General features: G+C 55.1%; 1 protein-coding gene across 6 annotated transcripts in view; it reads right to left on the bottom strand.

Annotated features, from left to right (window-relative positions):
* The window catches only part of TVP23A (trans-golgi network vesicle protein 23 homolog A), a 39,544-nt gene extending 33,346 nt beyond the window's left edge, over positions 1 to 6,198 (bottom strand). For all 6 annotated transcript variants that reach the window (XR_015245240.1, XR_015245241.1, XR_015245242.1 and 3 more), the window contains exons 1-2: positions 5,989 to 6,198; positions 5,629 to 5,708 (exon numbers count right to left, since the gene is read on the bottom strand). Coding sequence is in view for 2 of the 6 variants with exons in the window: in XM_086691270.1 (XP_086547396.1) it covers positions 5,629 to 5,708; positions 5,989 to 5,997 (89 nt within the window). In the remaining 4 variants the exon portion in view is untranslated. The remainder of the gene's footprint in view (positions 1 to 5,628; positions 5,709 to 5,988) is intronic.
* Between the last annotated feature and the right edge of the window lie 12,124 nt (positions 6,199 to 18,322).

Here is an 18,322-nt window from a genome sequence, read left to right as displayed (position 1 = left end):
AATCTAGCATCGGGCTCTGCACTGACGGTGTGAAGCCTACTTGGAATTCTGTCTCCCTCTCTCTCTCTCTCTCTCTGCCCCCTCCCCACTTGCTCTCTGTCTCTCAAAATAAATTAAAAAACATAAACTTTAAAAGCTGGTTTATGATATGTGAGTTATATTCCAATTTAAAACACACACAACACAATAGGACACCAAAAGCAACAATAACGGAGGTAAAAATAGACAAAGAGAACTACGTCCAACTAAAAAACTTTTGTGCATCAAAGGACACAATCAACAGAGTGGAAAGACAACCTATGGAATGGGAGAGAATATCTGCAAATCACATATCTCATAAGGGATTAACATACACAGTATATAAAGAAGTCCTACAACTCAACGGCAAAAACTCCACCTGATTAAAAAATGAGCAAAGAGGGGCGCCTGGGTGGCTCAGTCAGTTAAGCATCTGACTTTGGCTCAGGTCACGGTCTCCCGGTTCATGAGTTCAAGCCCCACGTCCAGGTCTGTGCTGACAACTCGGAGCCTGGAGCCTGCTTCAGATTCTGTGTCTCCCTCTCTCTGCTCCTCCCCCACTCATGCTCTGTCTCTCTCCATCTCTCAAAAATGAATAACATTAAGAACAATTTTTAAAAAGACATGAACAAAGGACTTGGATGGACATTTCTCGAAGGAAGACATACAAATAGCCAACAGGCTCAGTAGAAGATTCTCATCAACAATCACCAACGAAATGTCAATCGACACCCCATGAGACACCCCACATCCATCGGGATGGCTACTATGAAAAAAAACCCAGAAAATAACAAGTGCTGGTGAAGATGTGGAGAAATTAGTCCTGCCCGTCGCTGGCAGGATTGCCAAATGATACAAGTGTTATGGAAAATGGTACGGAAGTTCCCCAAAAAATTACACACAGAATTTCCTCAGGACACAGCAGTTCCACAGCTGGGTATGCACTGAAAGCAGGGTCTGGAAGATATATGTGTGTATCCACGTTCCTGGAGGTACTATTCGCAAGAGCTAAACCCAAGAAGCAAGCCAGGGTCCACCGACAGAAAAACGGAAGGACTCAGTGTGGTATATCACTGCTCAGCCTTTAAAAAGGAAGGAAATTCTGACACCTGCTAAAATATGGACGTACCTCAAGGACATTTATGTTAAGTGAAACGAGCCAGGCACAGATTCTATGTGATTCCACTTACACGAAGTATCCGAAGTTGTCACATTCACAGGGACTGAAAGAAGAAAGCTGGTTGCCAGGGACTGGGGCGGGGGAAAGGGGGAGGTGTTTAATGGGTACTGAGCTTCAGATCTGCAAGAAAGTTCTGGAGGTGTGCTGCACAACAGCACAAATATATTTAATGCTACTGAATGGTAGGCTTAAAAGTCCTTAAAACTGGTAACTTTCAGGTTGTGGGGTTTTTCCACAATTAAAAAAAAGGAAAGAAAGCAAGCGAGAGAGAGGGGGAAAGGAAAGGAAAGGAAAGGAAAGGAAAGGAAAGGAAAGGAAAGGAAAGGAAAGGAAAGGAAAGAAAGAAGGAAGGAAGGAAGGAAGAAAAGGGAGACAGAAAGAAAGAAAAGGAAAGAAAAGGGAGAAAGAAAGAAAGAAAGAAAGAAAGAAAGAAAGAAAGAAAGAAAGAAAGAAAAGGGAGAAAGAAAGAAAGAAAAAGAAAAGGGAGAAAGAAAGAAAGAAAAGGGAGAAAGAAAGAAAGAAAGAAAGAAAGAAAGAAAGAAAGAAAGAAAGAAAGAAAGAAAGAAAGAAAGAAAAGGGAGGAAGAAAGAAAGAGGAAAAGGAAGCCAGTGAGGAACACAGACACACACACACACACACACACACACACACACACTCAGAGAACTTGGCTAACAGTTCCTCTACCTGCCCAGGTGTGCTGTGGGATCGCATCCTCCCCCGATACAGCCAGGTGCCCCCCCAAGACCCCCTTCCACAACAATGCACCTCGATGACCTAGAACTGGGGACAGGAAGGGGAGGAACAGGTCTGGTCTCTACCCCATGGCTCAGCACCTGATATCCAGCAGATGTTGGCTAATTATTTGCTCAACAAACTGTATAAAATCCACACGGTGAGGTCAAGCTGGTACAATTATACCCATTTTACAGACAGGTTAAGGAGGCTCAGCGAAACAAGGTGACCTTTCCAAAACCACAAAGACAGCAAGCAGTAAAAGAAGTGGCCCCGATATCCCAGACTCCTGCTATAGGGCCCCTTCCGTCACGTCACCTCCCTTCAAAGTCAACCTGGCATCCATTTCAACAGGACATTCCCAAGTGATTCCTGCCCTGTACCAGTGACTCTTAACTTCTTTGGATCATGGGCTCATTTGGCAATCTAATAAAAGTCTCAATCCTTTTCCTAAAGCAACACACAGGAAACTTAGACACTAGTTTTCAGAGGGTTTCTGGACCCCGTGAAACCCCTCCATTGACCACGTTTAGAACCCCCTTTCCGCCCTGCTATCCAGGAGCTCATTTATCCTCAAGAATTTCCAGCCATCTCCATATCCTTGATCATCAGAGTCAAGGAGAGATGCTATTTTAAATTCGCGTTCCCAGGCCCGTGCTCTGTGGATCTGGTTAAGTAGGTGCAGAGCTGGGCCCAGAAACCTGCATGAGGCACACCAGAGGATTCTGGGATTGGCGGCTCTGAGACACATTTGGGTTCGTGAGCTGTGGCCCCCCTGACCTCTGAACGCTGTCCAGATGATCCCTCCAGCTCCCAGCCTCTCTCCCCAGCTGCCCACGAGACCCGGCTAGTAGCCATTCCAGTACAATCCAACAAGGACTTCCTGAACCCAACATCCGTGACCCCAGAAGTGTTCCTTTGCAGGTATCACTAGGCCAGAAACCCGGGCGTCGCCCTTTACTGTCCCTGTCCCCACCCTACATCTTGACCATCACCAAGGATGGCTGATTCTACTGCCTATGTGCCTCTGGGCACCCCTACTGCCCTCCATCACCCCTGCCAGCACCGCGGTCCAAGCTTCTGCTCCCTGTTTCCACCTTCCTCTACCGTCCATCCTCCGTCCTGCAACTCCGATCCTGTCACCGCCCGGAGCAAAACTCTACAGTGGTGACCAAACTCTGGAACTGCACTGTCCAATATGGTAGCTGCATGTGGTTAAAGAAATTTAAACACAATTAGGGGCGCCTGGCTGGCTCAGTTGGTGGAGCATGGAATTCTTGATCTCAGGCTTGTGAGTTCGAGCCCCATGTTGGGTGTAGAGATTACTTAAAACGATACAATCTTTACGGGCACCGGGGCAGCTCAGTGGGTGGAGTGTGACTCCTGATTTCGATTCAGGTCACGATCTCACGGCTTGTGAGTTCCAGCCCCATGTGACGCTCTGCGCTGATGGTGCCGATCCTGCTTGGGATTCTCTCTGCCTCCCTCTCTCTCTACCTGTGCTCACGCTCTCTCTCAAAAAAAATTAATAAACAATAAAATAAGATAATAAAATCTTTAAAAAATAAAGTAAAATAAACAAAGTAAGATCAAATGTCCAAAGTTCCGCCCAAAGTTCACACTAGCCACATACCAAATGGTCAAGAGCCACAGGGTGGCTGGTGGCTACCATATTGGACAGCACAGATATAGCACACTCCCGTCCCCAGAGAAAGTTCTAGCGGACAGCAGAGCTCTACAACTGTGCTTACGAGCCCTTCGGGGTCTGGCCGCATCCTCTGCTCAGACCCCTCCCGGCGTCCTTGGTCTTGAGTCACAGTGAACCGCTGTCAACTCCTGAAACTCATGGTCTCACCTCCAAACCAGGGCGTGTCATACGCTTCCTGCCTTCCCTGCTTGGCTAACTCCTCCCCACCCTTCAGGTCTGAGCTGCTGCCGCTCCCCTAACCAGGACAATTGCTCAAGCTCTTGCCCACCACGGCATTTAAACACTGAGACACAACAGCCACGGGAACACCTACGCCCATTACCCCCTCACCAGCAATTGTCAGCTAGGGGCAAGTCTGCCCCCAGGGGGACACCTGGCAGTGTCTAGATTCATTACTGGGAAGATAATACTGGCATCCGGTGGGTAGAGGCCAGGAACACCGCTAGTATCCTACAATGCACAGGACAACCCCTACAACAAAGAATCATCCAGCCCAAGATGTCGGCCATGTTGGGGTTGACCATCCCTGCTCCAGACTGGACAACTCCGTAAAGGAAGGGAGTGCGTCCTGTATGCTATGTTGTCCCGGCCACCAGCCCAGAGTTGGCCATATAATGAGTACGGATGCTCTATAAGATTTTCTCCCAGGATTCCAGTTCCCTTACAGTGTCTTTCCTGAAAGACAATTAGTCACGGGTCATTACGGCAGGCTGAAGAATGCCCCTCCCCAAATATCCAGGTCCTAATCCCTGGAACCTGTGGATGTCGCTTGACGTGGCAAAAGGGACTCTGCTTGTGTGATTAAGTGAAGGATCTTGAGATGGAGGGCTTATCCTCGACAATCCGGACGGGCCCCAAATGCATTCACAAGCAACCCTAGCGGAGGAAGACAGGGACGTCTGACACAGAAAAGGCAGCGGGAAATGGAGCGGAGAGAGATTCAGAGATGCTACAGTGCTGGCCTCGCACCCACCGGAAGCTGCAAAAGGCAAGGGCCAGATTTTCCCCGACAGCCTCCGGCGGGGTATGGTCCTGCCGACGCCTTTTTTTGGCCTAGTGACACTGATTTTGGACCTCCGGCCTACAGAAGCGTGAGAGAATAAATTTCTGCTGTTTTTAAGTCAACAAGTTTATAGTAATTTGTCGTAGTAGCCCAGTGCAGTCATATTCCAATTTGGGCTTCAGTGGATTTGGATCGAGAACTGAAAAGAAACGGCAGGTAGGCACCAGGCCCCCACCCCGCTGACTCGGAGGGCTGGAAGGAGAGATGGGAGTAAGGGTGGCTGAGCCATGGGCGTTTCTAGATGTGGCAGCTGCCCGGGTCATCGGCAACCATGTCTGTGGGTCATTCCTCACACCCTAGTCCTGCCATCTTCTGGGAAGACCTCTGGTAGGCAAGTGACTCAACCCAGGATACTATGTTAGTCTGCCTGGTGCTGACCCAGGGGTAAGAAGAAAAAGTTAAGCCCCTGTCCTGCTCTCCAGCCTCCTGCCAACCCCCTCCTTTCCCCACCACCCCCAGACACAGGGGCCTTTCTCCAACCTTCCAACACAGCCCCAGGGCCTTTGCACCTGCTGTTCTTCTGCTTGGAACAGTCTTCCTCCAGAGTCTCCCATGGCGGGCTTCTCAGCATTCAGGTCACAGTTCAAATGCCACCTCCCCAGAGAGGCCCTTCCTGACTGCACGGCCTTCCCTCATCACCCAAATTCTTCTCATACTTCCCAAATCTTCTCATACTCTGTCATTATCTCATGACCATCTTTATATGCCTGTTCACTGTTACTCCCCCAGCACCCCAGACTTCAGGCCCCAGGAGGGTAGGGACATTGTCTGATCTGCCCAGGGTATGTCCCTAGTCCTATGCCTGGCACACACTAGGTGCTCAACACATTCTGAATGAATGAATGAATGAATGGGTGTGTGAATCAATGTAATTAAGCGAATTTGCAGCTTTGGGTGATGCTTGCCAAAGCCGGGTCCCTAACATACCTAATCTTGGCTTTCCGAAAGGCCAGCTCCTCTTCGTTGCCAAAGTCCAGGGACACGTCCTCAGTATCGTCCACCAGGGCCTGGGGGACACCAAACAGAGGTGGCAGGCAGGCAGGCGGTGCACATCCCCACCCCACCCCCTCGCTGGCAGGGCCCCTCCCCCGCGGCTGCAATCCCAGGCCTTCCACCCTCCTGGGTCCAGGAGGACCACCTGGGGTCCCGCCCAGGACCAGGACCAGGACCAGGCCCAGGCCCAGGCCCCGGCCTGCGTATCCCTCCTCCTCGCTTCCCCCAGCGCTCCCACAGGCTCCGCCTGTCATCTCCCTCACCCTCCTGCCCCCGGCCTCCCGGCGGCCCTACCTGCTTCATCCTCTCCCCAGAGCCCACCTGGAGCCCACAGCCCAGGCTCAAGGACTCCGCCTCTCGCTGCCTTGGGCCCGGTGGGGAGCGGCGGGGGGAGCTTACGCTCCTTGGTGCTGCCTCGGTGCAGGTCGCGGGTGGAGGCGGGGCGCGCAGGGCCCAGAGCGCAGTCGCGGGCTGGGGGAGGTGGGCTCGGCCGACCGGGCGGGGGCGAGGCTGGCGAGGGTCCGGGGGCGGGGCTGGCGAGGGTCCGGGGGCGGGGCTGGCGAGGGTCCGGGGGCGGGGCGGGGGTCCGGGGGCGGGGCTCACTACGGACACCGCCTAGGAGAGAAAGAGTTGTCGCCTAGAGTGGAGGGATGGAGGACCGAGCACCCGCCTGGAGGGGACGATTCGGGCTCAGAGGCGCATTTGGGGACCACGAACTGATTCTGGGAGGCACAGAGCGGGTGGGCCAGTGAATGAGGCGGAGGTCCCATAACTGTCGTATGGGCTAGCGAACTAGCGAATCGTGAACGAATGCCAGTGATGGGCAGCCTCATTCGGCCTGGAGAAGGCCAATGTTTCCCAAACGTCTCTAATTCCAAGAATTCTGCGCCCCCCCCCCCGCCCCCCGGGCCCTTATGAAAAGCAGATTTCCAGGCCCAGCCCTGGAGATTGGGAAGGCCTGGAATGCAGACCCTGGAACCTGTCTTTCAACAGGTGAATCTGCTGCAACCAACAACCACTGTTGCACACAGTGAGATCTTCACTCATCCGGGGGCCAGACACACTGAGCACAAAATAAGTATTATTAGCAGTGATGGTAGTGATTCCGGATGTTAAGGCCTCCCCAGGTATCTCCCAGGAAGGAAGTCTGGCCGCCTGAAAGTCTTTCCTGGCCCAGGACAAGGACCCTCCCCATCTCCTGACTCCACTAGTCCCCAGCTGCCTGGGGTGGGACACTCAAGGGAGGGCAGGTGGAGGTGAGAAGCCGTTGCAAAACATTTAGGGGCTTTTCCTCCGACTCTGAGAGTCACCAGCTGTTGCTATCTGTTAAGTTGGGGCTCAGAGAGTCCCCACGGGGGTGAGAAGGTAGGAAACCCCCTTTGGAAATCCCATTTGGGGACAAACTGTCATTCTTGGCGATCTGGTTGGGGGGTGCCTTGAGAAATAGCTGTGCCTCTGCCACGTGGAAGTCACCCCACAAATACAAGGTCGTGCCACTCTGCCCCTTCCTGACCTGTCCACATCGGGGCACGGGCTGAGGGTGCAGATACCAGGGCCAGACCTGGGGGCTCAGCATTTGATCCCCAGGAAGAAACGCTCTCCCAGCTGGCCCTCGGCAGGGTCAGCCAGTAGAATTTGAGGGGTAGGCAGGGAACACCTGCGTTCTGCAGGGAATTAAGTCATCATTGACTTTGAAATCAGCTGCAATGGATTTACCTGGGTCTCCTGGTTCAAAGGCAGATTCCCGGGCCCCACTCCAGGCCTTCTGAATCTCCAGGGCCAGGGCCTGGGCATCTGCCTTTAGTATGAGCTCTCAGAATCTCTGAGGGCAGAGACTTTGGGGAAACACTGACCTTCTCCCTTCGCACTGTTACCGCTGAATATGGCCACTGGGATCCTGACAATTGTCACCTTCTGCCGGTCCAGGCTCAGGAGGGCGTGGAGTGCAGTTTCAAAGAGCGGCCTCGTCTCTGATCCCTGGCCCTGGGGCCAGACCAACCTCAAGGAAAGAGCCTCCGGGCTCAGGCGCCCACTGGCCTCTGAATGGTCCTTGGAGGTCAACACCTGGAGTTGGGCAGGCCAGACTGGGAACACGGGTCCACCATTTCCTGTCTGGATGGTCTCGGGCAGGGGACTTCACTTCTCTGGCCTCAGTCTCCACACCTGTAGAATGGGGCCACACCTTCCCTCTGCCCTGTCATCACGGATGATGCAAGACCTGGAGAAATCACATGGAGAATGCCCTCCTCAGAGCTGGGGCTCAGGAAACAGCGGCTCTGGTGACGGCCACTCGTGGTCATCAGCAGAGGGGCCTGGGGCAGCACATAGGAAGTGAGCCCCGTATCAGAATCACTCCTTCCACTGAGACACGTCTGTCTTAATGGGAGTACAGGAACTGCACACCCAGCTTGGTGGCCCTTTCCCAAACACCTACTGTGGGCCCCGGGGCAAATGGCCCCGGGGACAGAGGACTGAGCACCGTCCTCTCCCCCAGATGGGCCCCCAGGAGCCCTGGCTCAGAAAGCAGCAGCTTGGGTGTGAACTGACATGACTTAACTCCGGAGCCTAGAGCCCAACCAGGGAGGTGGGTGTGGTGGGGTGGGAGGGAGGGGGGCCAGCCTGGCTGGAATGTTCTGATCCTTACCCCGAGGGAGACAGACAGCTGGCACAGAGGCTTGGTGGGGGTCACCAAGGGCTGGAAAAGCCTGTCCCCCACATGGGGCAGGGCGAAAGCTGCAGCCTCCAAGGCCTGTCATCCCTAGGCCTGCATTGCCGTGGGTGGTACTCGTTAAGACCCACCCTGACAGTGGCCGTGTCATTCCTCCTCAGTAGGGCTGAGGATCTCCCAAGTAAAAAAAAGGGAGCCCGTGGGATGCCCGTGTGGGTCAGCTGGCTGGGCGTCCGACTCTTGATCTCAGCCCAGGTCCTGATCTCAGGGTTTCGGCTTCAAGCTCCATATCGGGATCCACGCTGTGTGAAGCCTACTTAAAAATAGTAATAATAAGGGATCTCAGTGAAATGGAACTTGAGGACAACAACAAACCACTTTTTAACATTTTTAATGTGTACTTATTTTTGAGAGAGAGAGAGAGCACGAGCTCGAGTGGGGAGGGGCAGAGAGACACCGAGAGGGAGACACAGAACTTCACATTTTCAGCTCACGAGCATCAGCATGTGTGGCGAACAAGTGCTGATGCCGAGGAAAGAGCAGGTGCAAAGGCCCTAAGCAGGGAAGGACCCGGCCGTGTCCTAGCATTGGGTGCAAACTGGCCAGCCGGCGGAGGGTAGCCCGTCCTGTCCCGCATGGCTTTGTGGGCCAGGATGGGAGTTTGGCGGCCACCTGATGGGAGGGCACAGGTGTAAGCCACCTGGCTGAGGACAGAGGCCCCACTGTCCTGCCCTGACCTCCACACAGGGCCAAGCATGGCCCCAACCGCAGTGGGAGGGCCGCGCGAAATCCACGCTCCATGGAAAGAAGGCCTGCAAGGGTCTGGTTTGTTGGGGACCTCCTGGTGTCCAACCACCAACCCCATTCACTCAGCAAATGCTTTACAGATACGGCCTAGCCCTTGCTGTTCACCTGGCTCCCTGTCGTCTACCAACTGGCCAGCCACCCCTCGGGGTGGAGTGGGGTGCCCCGCTCGGGCTGCCAGCCAGACTGGGAATGTGGGATCTTCCACCCCAGGGATACGACAGAACCCAGACCGTGGGAAGATGCAAAGGCAGAGGGCGTGGGTCCTTCCACGAACCCATCGCAAGAAAAGAGCTGGGGAGAAGAACCTTCTGGTTTAAAGACCTTTATCCATGTGTTAATCACACACAACGTGTGAACCTTGTTAGGATGTGATTCAAACAACAATGGGAAATAAAGATACTTATGGGCCAGTCAGGGAATGAGCCCTAGAAGGGGTGCTGGGCAAGATCCCTAACACTAAGGATGACGATTTATTTTTTTCTTTTAAGGCATAATGACGACGTGGTGGTTTTTAAAAGCTGAGATAGAATTCGCATACCATAAAATGTGACGCTTTTAAAGTATAACGTGTGGCGGGTTTTAGTAGACTCACAACGTGGTGTAACTATCACCACCATCTCGTTCCAGAACATTCTCGTGACCCCGAGAGGAAATTCGATACTAAATACTAGTCACCGCCCGGCCCCTGCCAACCAATCATCTGCTTTCTGTCTCTCTGTCAACTCATCTCTTCTGGATCCCTCGTAGAGATGCAATCCTACACCATGTGGCTTTTTGCTTCTGGCTTCTTTCCCTCAGCATCATGTTCACGGCGTTCATCCATCTCGTAGCAGGTGTCAGGGGTTCGCTCCTTTTTGGCTGTACGACTCCTTGTACGGATAGAGGGCGTTTGGTTTATGCCTTCATCCATCAGTGGACAGCTGGCTACCTTTTGGTGACGAGGAATCATGCTAGGAACATTCCCGCCCATGGCTGTGGCTGAATGTACCTCCGGTCCCCCCGGGCACTCACCTATGAGTGGAATTGTCCGCAGCTTTGTTTATCAAGATGTTTAGAGCTACATGCCCACATATTAAGGTGAAATGATAAGACACTGGGGCTCCCTTCAATATCATAAGGAAGGGGGTAGTACGGCGTGTGTCAACGTACAAAGATAGGCTGTATGCGGGGCGCCTGGGTGGCTCAGTCGGTTGAGCATCCGACTTCAGCTCAGGTCATGATCCCGCAGTTTGTGAGTTCGAGCCCCACATCGGGCTCACTGCTGTCGGCTCAGAGCCTGGAGCCTGCTCTGGATTCTGCGTCTCCCTCTCTCTCTGCCCCTCCCCTGCTTGTGCTCTCCCCTAAATAAATAAATAAATATTAAAAAATTTTTAAAGTAAAAAGAAACAGGGGAAATTGGTTTTAATTGTCCCTTTCTTGAACCTGTTGTAGCCAAAACATGATCATCTTTTTTTTAAGTTTACTTATTTATTTTGAGAGAGAGAATGTGTGCACTCGAGCTGGGGAGGAGCAGAGAGAGAGAGAGAGAGAGAATCCCAAGCAGGCTCCGCACTGTCATTGCAGAGCCCGACATGGGGCTCGATTTCACGAACTGAGAGATCATGACCTGAGCCGAAATCAAGAGTTGGATGCTTAACTGACGGAGCCACCCAGGCGTCCCCGAAAAGTGATCCTCTTAACATGTAATCTATTAAATTATGAAACATATTTTGCTTGTTCTTTTTCCTGGAGGTCTTTGCATTTGGCCTCGCCCTTCTCAGGGGCTCCCTGGTGACTTGCAGCCCCCACGTCGGATAAGGCGGCTTTGTCTGGGGCGTTGAGAGCACTTAGCCAGAAGCTCTGTGACTTGTTTTTAATTGCTTGTTTTTGTCTGTCCACAACTAGAATGTTGGCCTGGCGAGGCAGGCACCCATGTGTCCCTCTAGGTGCTGCGCCCATGTGCCTAGACCCGTGCATGGCCTAGAGCAGCTGAGCAAGAGAGTGAGTGAGTGGGTGAAGGGCCCCGGGAGGGTCCAGGGAAGCGATGATCTCTCCATCTCACAGAGGCCCGGGCACAGCTGAGCTCTGTCTGGGGAGAGATCCAGGGCTCACCCTGGGCACCACCTGCCCCCGACAAGGTGGACAGGGTCCCCCCTGACCCAGAGCAGCCCACAGGAGGGACCCACCTTCCTCCAGCTGCCCTGTGCTCTGCCTTCCTGGGCACACTGCCCCTGCCGCCAGCATGAAGGACAGAGGCCAGGTGGGGTGGGGTGGGAGGAGCCCTGTGAAGTGGGCGGAGCATCTGGGGGAGGCAGGAGGGCGAGAGGCACAGGGACAGCTGCCCAGACACCAGGGAGGGACCTTGGACACCAGGTAGATCTGAATGTGAGAGAAGCAACTGATAGTTTTTAGAATAAGCATGTCCCAAATACTGCGTGGGACATACACTAAAAAGTGATTTGTTGTTGGCCTCCAGGTCCATTTCACTGAGTTGCCTTAGCTTCCCCTGGGAGACCCTCAGCCCTACCAGGGGCCAGGCTGGCAGATCCTAGGGCTGCGGGGTCTCAGGGGGTGCCGCCCATGGGAGCAAGGGGTTGACCTCTGCCTAGTGCCTGGCATGGAGGGCCCGTGTGCCGACGCTCCCTCCTGCAGCTGCCACTTCTCGTCCCCTCCACGAAGTCCCTCCATGCTGAGGCCTCCTTCTCTGAAGTCCTATGAAGTTTCCTTCTGTGCCAGAAGCTCGCTTCCTGCTCCCGTCTGCCCTGGCCTGGCGGGCGGGCGAGGCCTTTGCTGAGGCTGGCGGGGCACTCCCACAAGAGGGGAAATTCCAGGCCAGGGGACAAAAGGGACACGAAGCTCTGCTGTGACTCACTGGCCTCCCAGGCAGCATGCCATCCCTCCAGGCCAGGGAGGAATCAGGGGACAGAGGGAGCCTCTTGTTGCTCAAGGGCTGGGACCAGGGACAGAGATGGTGGGTCCCCAGCAAGGCTGGGCCTTGTCAAGACGCTGGGAGGGGCGCCTAGGGGCACAGTCGGTTAAGCGTCTGACTTCGGCTCAGGTCACGATCTGGCAGTCCGGGAGTTCGAGCCCCGCGTCGGGCTCTGTGCTGACAGCTCAGAGCCTGGAACCTGCTTCGGATTCTGTGTCTGCCTCTCTCTGCCCCTCCCCGACTCACACCCTGTGTCTCTCTTTCTCTCAAAATAAATAAATGTTAAAAAAGATGTTTTTAAAGAAGCTGGGTGAGGGGGCAGTGGCTGTTACCCATCATGCATCTCTGGTCTCCTCCGGTAGTGGCAGGAAAGTGGCAGGTGCCTCCCCCAGGTCCCGTGCTGGGCGGGGGGGACCATCATGCTGGGATCTCCCTAGCAGCTGGAGGTCCAGTGAGTTGCCCCCTTCTAGGGAAGATGGTCTCCACCATCATACCACCCCAGGCCCCGTTTGGAGGGGACCTGCAGACCTTTCCCACCTCACCTTCCGTCACTCTTCATGCTCTGGTAACACTGGCCAGACTCTAGGGTTTTCAGAAACTGCAAATTCTTTTCCTACCTCAGGACCTTTGCACCTGCTGCTTTCCTGCCAGATCTTTTTGGGACTGAAAATATGAGGCCTGTCTCAGAGAGGCCTTCCCTAACTCCCGGTTCGTGTCTCACCGAATTGCTCAGTTCCTTCTTCAGGGTCTGGGATCTCGACATGTCTTGTCCTCTTTCTGGCACTTTCCATGATTTCTGGTTGTCTTGTTTTTTTTTATTAAACAATCTTTATCCCCCTTTATCTACCCCCCTCCACCATTAGGGTATTATCTCCATAAGAGCAAGTGTTCCTTCTGTCCACCTAGCCCAGGGCCAGGCACGCTACGGACGTTTGACAAGTGTCCGGTTTAAAGTAAGTTAATAAACAGGGCACAATTCTGGGAGTTGTGCCAGGTTGCAGATCTCCACTTATTGTGTGGTTGAGGGTGTTTGGGATCAAGGTGAATGGTTGCCTGGATTCCCACCTGGAGGGTGGGGTCCGGATCTAGGCTTTTCTTTCTTGCTTAAACTATTTTTTTTAATGTTTATTTATTTTTGAGAGAGAGAGAGACAGACAGACAGACACAGAGCACGAGTGGGATAAGGGCAAGGGGAGAGGGAGACACAGAATCTGAGGCGGGCTCCAGGCCCCGAGCTGTCAGCACAGAGCCTGACGCGGGACTTGAACTCAGGAACCGTGAGATCGTGACCTGAGCCGAAGCCGGACGCTCCGCTGACTGAGCCACCCAGGCGCCCCCGGATCTAGGTTTTTCTTACACCCACACGCCAGCCACACACTGGGGTGGGGTGGGCAGCGTAGCCCAGGTCCCAGCTGGGAAGCGCCAACCCTCCCTCCCCTGCCCCCAGATGTCATCTAGCCCCGTGGAGGAGGAGCCCAGGCAATCTCCTGACTGTGGGTCTTGGCAGGTCTGTGAGCCAACAGGCAGGGAGCCGCTGCTTACGGGAAATCCTCTGCTGAGGAGAAAAGGCGGTGGGTTGTTTGGCCCGGCACACTGGCTCCGGGCCAGACGGGTCAGGAAGCCTGTGCCGCCGTGACAACCCGCGCCCGGTTCCTCCAGGGGCAGCAGCTGCTGGCTGAGAGAGAGCTCCCCAAGAAGAAGCCAAGGGGTGCCCACCCCTCCTCCCCGTTTATAAAAACAACAAAGAGGACAAAACTGTGTGGAATTTCAGTGCCTCCCAAGAGGCAGCCAAACGCGTCGGCTAAGGGCACACACTTGGCCGTCCGCTCGCCTGGACGCAAAGCCCATTGCCCCCGCCTGTCAGCTGGGGGACATTTAGCAGTCACTTAGCCTCTGTACGAACGAAATAGGGTCTTCACGGCACCCCCTTCTGAGCGCTCTTGGGGTGGAGTAGAAGACTGGTTTGCCACACGGTCAGAACATTGCCGGCACGCACCGTTTGCTAAATAAACCGCGTCCCTCCGCCTTCATGACCACCCCAGGAGGTAAGCAAGGTGTGCGAGACGGTACCCATTTTATGCATGCGGAGACTGAGGCTCGGGAAGGTTTCTGAAGCAGGTGTGCACAGCCAACCAGCAGCAGAGCCTCACGTGTCCCGCGTCCTGCCCGCAGCCCATCCCGTCACCCAAGGCTGGGGTGTGCAGTCCCTACCAGAGGTTGCCAAGCGGGGCCAGATCTGATCTCCAGACGTGTTGGAGCTGGACCCAAGGAGGTGAAAAGGACAAAAGAAAGGGGCGTCGACTGCCAACATTCAAAGATCAGATGTCACCATTTGTTTCGGAAATCCACGTTTCTGGTTTCTCTCGAGAAACTGCGAGTTCAGGCAACACGGAGCCCGTGTCCCCCATGGCAGGAGCTGAGCAGGGACTGTCCCCCTTTAGACGGGGCTCACCCCACCCAGCCACGAGTTTGTTCATTTACGTTCTCTGATCTGTTAAGTTTGCCATCGCTCCTGAAAGGTCGTATCGCCCAGGAGCAGACCCCACCCTGTGACAAGGACTCGTGAGAACAGGAGGCAGCAGGCAGCGTCCCCAGGGAGGAAGGCAGGAGCGTGCTTCCAGAAGGAAGGCTGTGCAGGCATGTGTTTTTAGGCAATATCCCGCGGAAAGTGTATTCACGTCCTAGGAACGCCATGATAAAGTACCCCAAGTTGAGTAGCTTAGATGACAGAAAAAAAATGTTTTTCTCATAGTTTTGGAGGCCAGAAGTCCAAGATCAAGGCGTTGCCAGGCCTGCTGTCTCTCCAAAGGCACCAGGCAAGGATCCGTTCCGGGCCCTCTCTCCCAACTTCCGATACTTTTCTGGCACCGTGACCGACCTTCACCTGGCATTCTCTGTGTGCATGTCTGTGTCCAAATTTCCCCCTTTCCAAAAAAAAAAATTTGTGCACTGTTTATTTTTGAGAAAGAGGCAGAGACAGAGCGCCAGTGGGGGGGGGGGGGCAGAGAGAGAGGGAGACACAGAATCCGAAAGGGGCTCCAGGCTCCGAGCCGTCAGCACAGAGCCCAACGCAGGGCTCGAACTCACAAACCACGAGACCATGATTTGAAGTCAGACACTTAGACTGAGCCACCCAGTCTCCTCCAAATTTCCCTTTTATAAGGACATCAGTCATATTGGGTTGAAGGCCCACCCTATTCCAGGTGACCTTCTCGAACTCTGCTTCCCACCCCGCATCGAATGCACTGAAGGTGGATATGTCACCCCACGTCAGCCACCCACTAGCTGGGCTCGGGATGACCCTAAGTGTGTCAGTGGCCGCTCAGTGCCTTCCTTCGTCGACATACAAGCCACATTAGCGGGGACTGAAGCTGCCAGGGACAGAAGTGGGTCGTACCTCCCCCCCCCCAATCTGTATGTATCTCGACGTGCCTGTCACTCAAGGACTCTTAGCGGGTGGTGGTGTTCAGGGCCCTTGGACCTGTCAGCCTCATTTCCAGAGGGGCTGAGGGGCCCTGGGAGAGACAGGACCCCCAGCTCTGAAAGCTGGCTCTCCTGGTGGGTACCCAGGGTATCCCAACCCACGGGGGAAACAGATCATCTGTGTGCAGGAGGGGCATCAGCGATGAGGCTAACTGGGGAGGACAGAGGGTTCCGGTCTGGTGAATCTGACTCAGCCCGAACCTGGGGGCAGGGGAGGAACGGAGGAGCACCACATGGCACGGTGACAAAATCGGTCCCCGGCCCAGCCGCCTTGGCACTTAAGCGCCACGGGCAGTATACGGAGGCCCGGGAAGCCTCGCCACGGGCACCTGCCGGGAGCACAAAGCAGGGAGCGAGGGGACAAGCTACAAGGTGCATCCGCCTCCCCGGGTTTCTGTCTCCTGGACTCTGCAGTGGGAACTGTAACCACCCTTCCTCGGGTAAAGTGCTTCACACGATGCCGGGCACGGAGCAAACCCTCGCTCAATGAGTATCCACAGTTCCTGGACACTTGTAGCCGCGCTCGGGGTTCTTGGCTATAGCTGGGGAGGAGCGCCGTGGACAAGACGGGACCATAGGCAGCTGGGGTCTGGGCATGTCCAGATGGGGGGCGTTAACTGAAGCACGGCCGCACTCAGATTCCATCTGGAGACACCGCGCTCCTGGGGGCTCGGAATTCAAGTCAGCTTTCCTCACGGTCAGCTGTGAGTGCCGAGGCAGGGACACAGAGCTGTCGGCCACAGCCCCTGCCTCCCAGAGCCCGGACCCCCAGGGCTGGTTGGACACGGCCAAGGTGCCTCAAAGACTCGTCTTCACTTCTCAGACTCGGTTGGTCTATCTGCCTCCAGGACATGGCACTCAGAATTTACAGCTTTAGCTCGATTCACTTTGGGAAAAATTCAGCTGTTAGCAGAGACCTGGAGAAAGGCCTCCCCCTGAACTTGATGGGTCCAGGCACGGCCACTTCCGCCTGAGGGGCCTGCATCAGGACCCCAGCACCCCGCTGTGCCCACGGGACTTCTTGGGGATCTCCTCAGCGTCACCATGCGCCCTTCTGAAGGGACGAGGCCCAGCTAGGGGGCCTCCCTTTTCAGATGAGAAGCTGGATGACACAGAGCCCAGCCCTCCCGGCTCAATTTCTCCGTTTCGCCCTTGCCTGCCACTCCCTGAAATCCTGGATAAGACTGTTGTCAAACGGTAACCAGATCCTGCTGGACTCCCACTTAACACTCTCCAAAGGCTTCCCCTCGGCAGGATCCAGGATCAAATCTCAGCTCTTGACTCTGTGCGATGGGCCCCGGAAACTCCCCCATCGTCGGGCTCCAGGTGGCCACCCTGCACCCTTGCCGTCCTGGGAATGCAGGGAGCTTGCTCCTGCCCCGGAGGGGGGGAGGGGAGGGTTGCCCTTGTCGTCTCCTCTACCTGGCATGCCCTCCCTCCACGTGCTCTGGCACACTTGTCACACGGCCCTGTCGCATCCTCCGGGGCCACGGCTCAAACGTCATTTCTGCAGCCTCCATGATCTGCTTGGGGGTGTCCTCTGTCCTCTGGAAGCTGCTAGGCCCAGTGGCGGGGTGGGGGTTGGTAAGTCCCCACCAGTGACTTGTAGACCTGGTGTGTTGATGCCCCACATCCTTACCGGCAGGCGGGTGGGTTCCTGGAGGCCCCCTGGTGGGACTGAGCGCCAGTTGCCCACAGGGGTCATCTGCTCAATAGTGTACCCCAAACTGGTCCCTTCTGTCCCTTGCCTCACTCCCCTGTCCCCAGCAGCATTTCCTGTGATCCCCGCCCCCCCCACCCCCCCTGCCATCTTCGCTCTGGCATTGGCTTCAAGATGATTCCCACCAGAACACGTCCGCAGGGGCCTTCCCTGCCCGCCCATACCTGGAGGAGGTTGAGTTGTCGTCCCTGAAAAGATGTGTCCACATCCTAACCCCTGGAGCCTGAGAACGTGACCTTATTTGGGAAAAGGGTTTTTGTGGATGTCATGAAGGGTCTAAAAAGGAGACCATCCTGGATTATGTGGGTGGGCCCTAAATCCAGGGACCGGCGTCCTTAGAAGAAGAGAGGACACAGAGGGAAGAGAAGCAGGTGGAGACACGGAGTGACACGGAGAAGGCCGTGTGGACACGGAGGTGGAGGTCGTGTGTTTACGAGCCAAGGAGCGCCACGGATCCACGGCAGGCCCCAGAAGTTGGGACAGAGGTGTGGGACAGCGTCCCCTCCAGAGCCGCCACGGGGACCCTTGACTTTAGCCTCCAGTGCCTAGACTGGGAGAGAATAAATCCATGTTGTCTAAGCCCCCCGGTCTGTGGCGGTTTGTGACGTCAGCCCAAGGGAAACAACACCGCATCTGGGCAGCCGCACCCCCTGGTCCCCGCTCCCTGCACACATGGCTGAACAGAGCATCTTCCTCGGCACGTATCCAGGTGAACTCTTTGCTAATGGCCTGGTCCCCACGACATTGAACATGGGTCCTCACTGCCCTCTTCCCCGGCCCGCATCTCCAGCCCCAGGACAGGGCCTGACTCATGATGGGCACTGTCTGTACAAGTGGTGAATGAACGAATGACCGATGAACCCCGGGCCAGGGCTCCTCCTTCACCCCTCCTCAGCTCCCACCTGATCTGGAAGGGAAAAAACATCTATCCCCAAATGAACTCGGCACAGACCCAGGAGCTCCGAACCCCAGCTGCACATTAGAATCTTCTGGAGACTTTTTCGCCAGACCCGCGCCCCGCCCCACCCCGGAGACTCTGGAA

This window comes from Puma concolor, chromosome E3, assembly GCF_028749965.1.
Source record: "Puma concolor isolate L17-30 chromosome E3, mPumCon1.1.hap2, whole genome shotgun sequence".
In the NCBI taxonomy this organism is placed as follows: Eukaryota; Metazoa; Chordata; class Mammalia; order Carnivora; family Felidae; genus Puma; species Puma concolor.
This window is presented reverse-complemented; position numbering and strand designations above follow the sequence as displayed.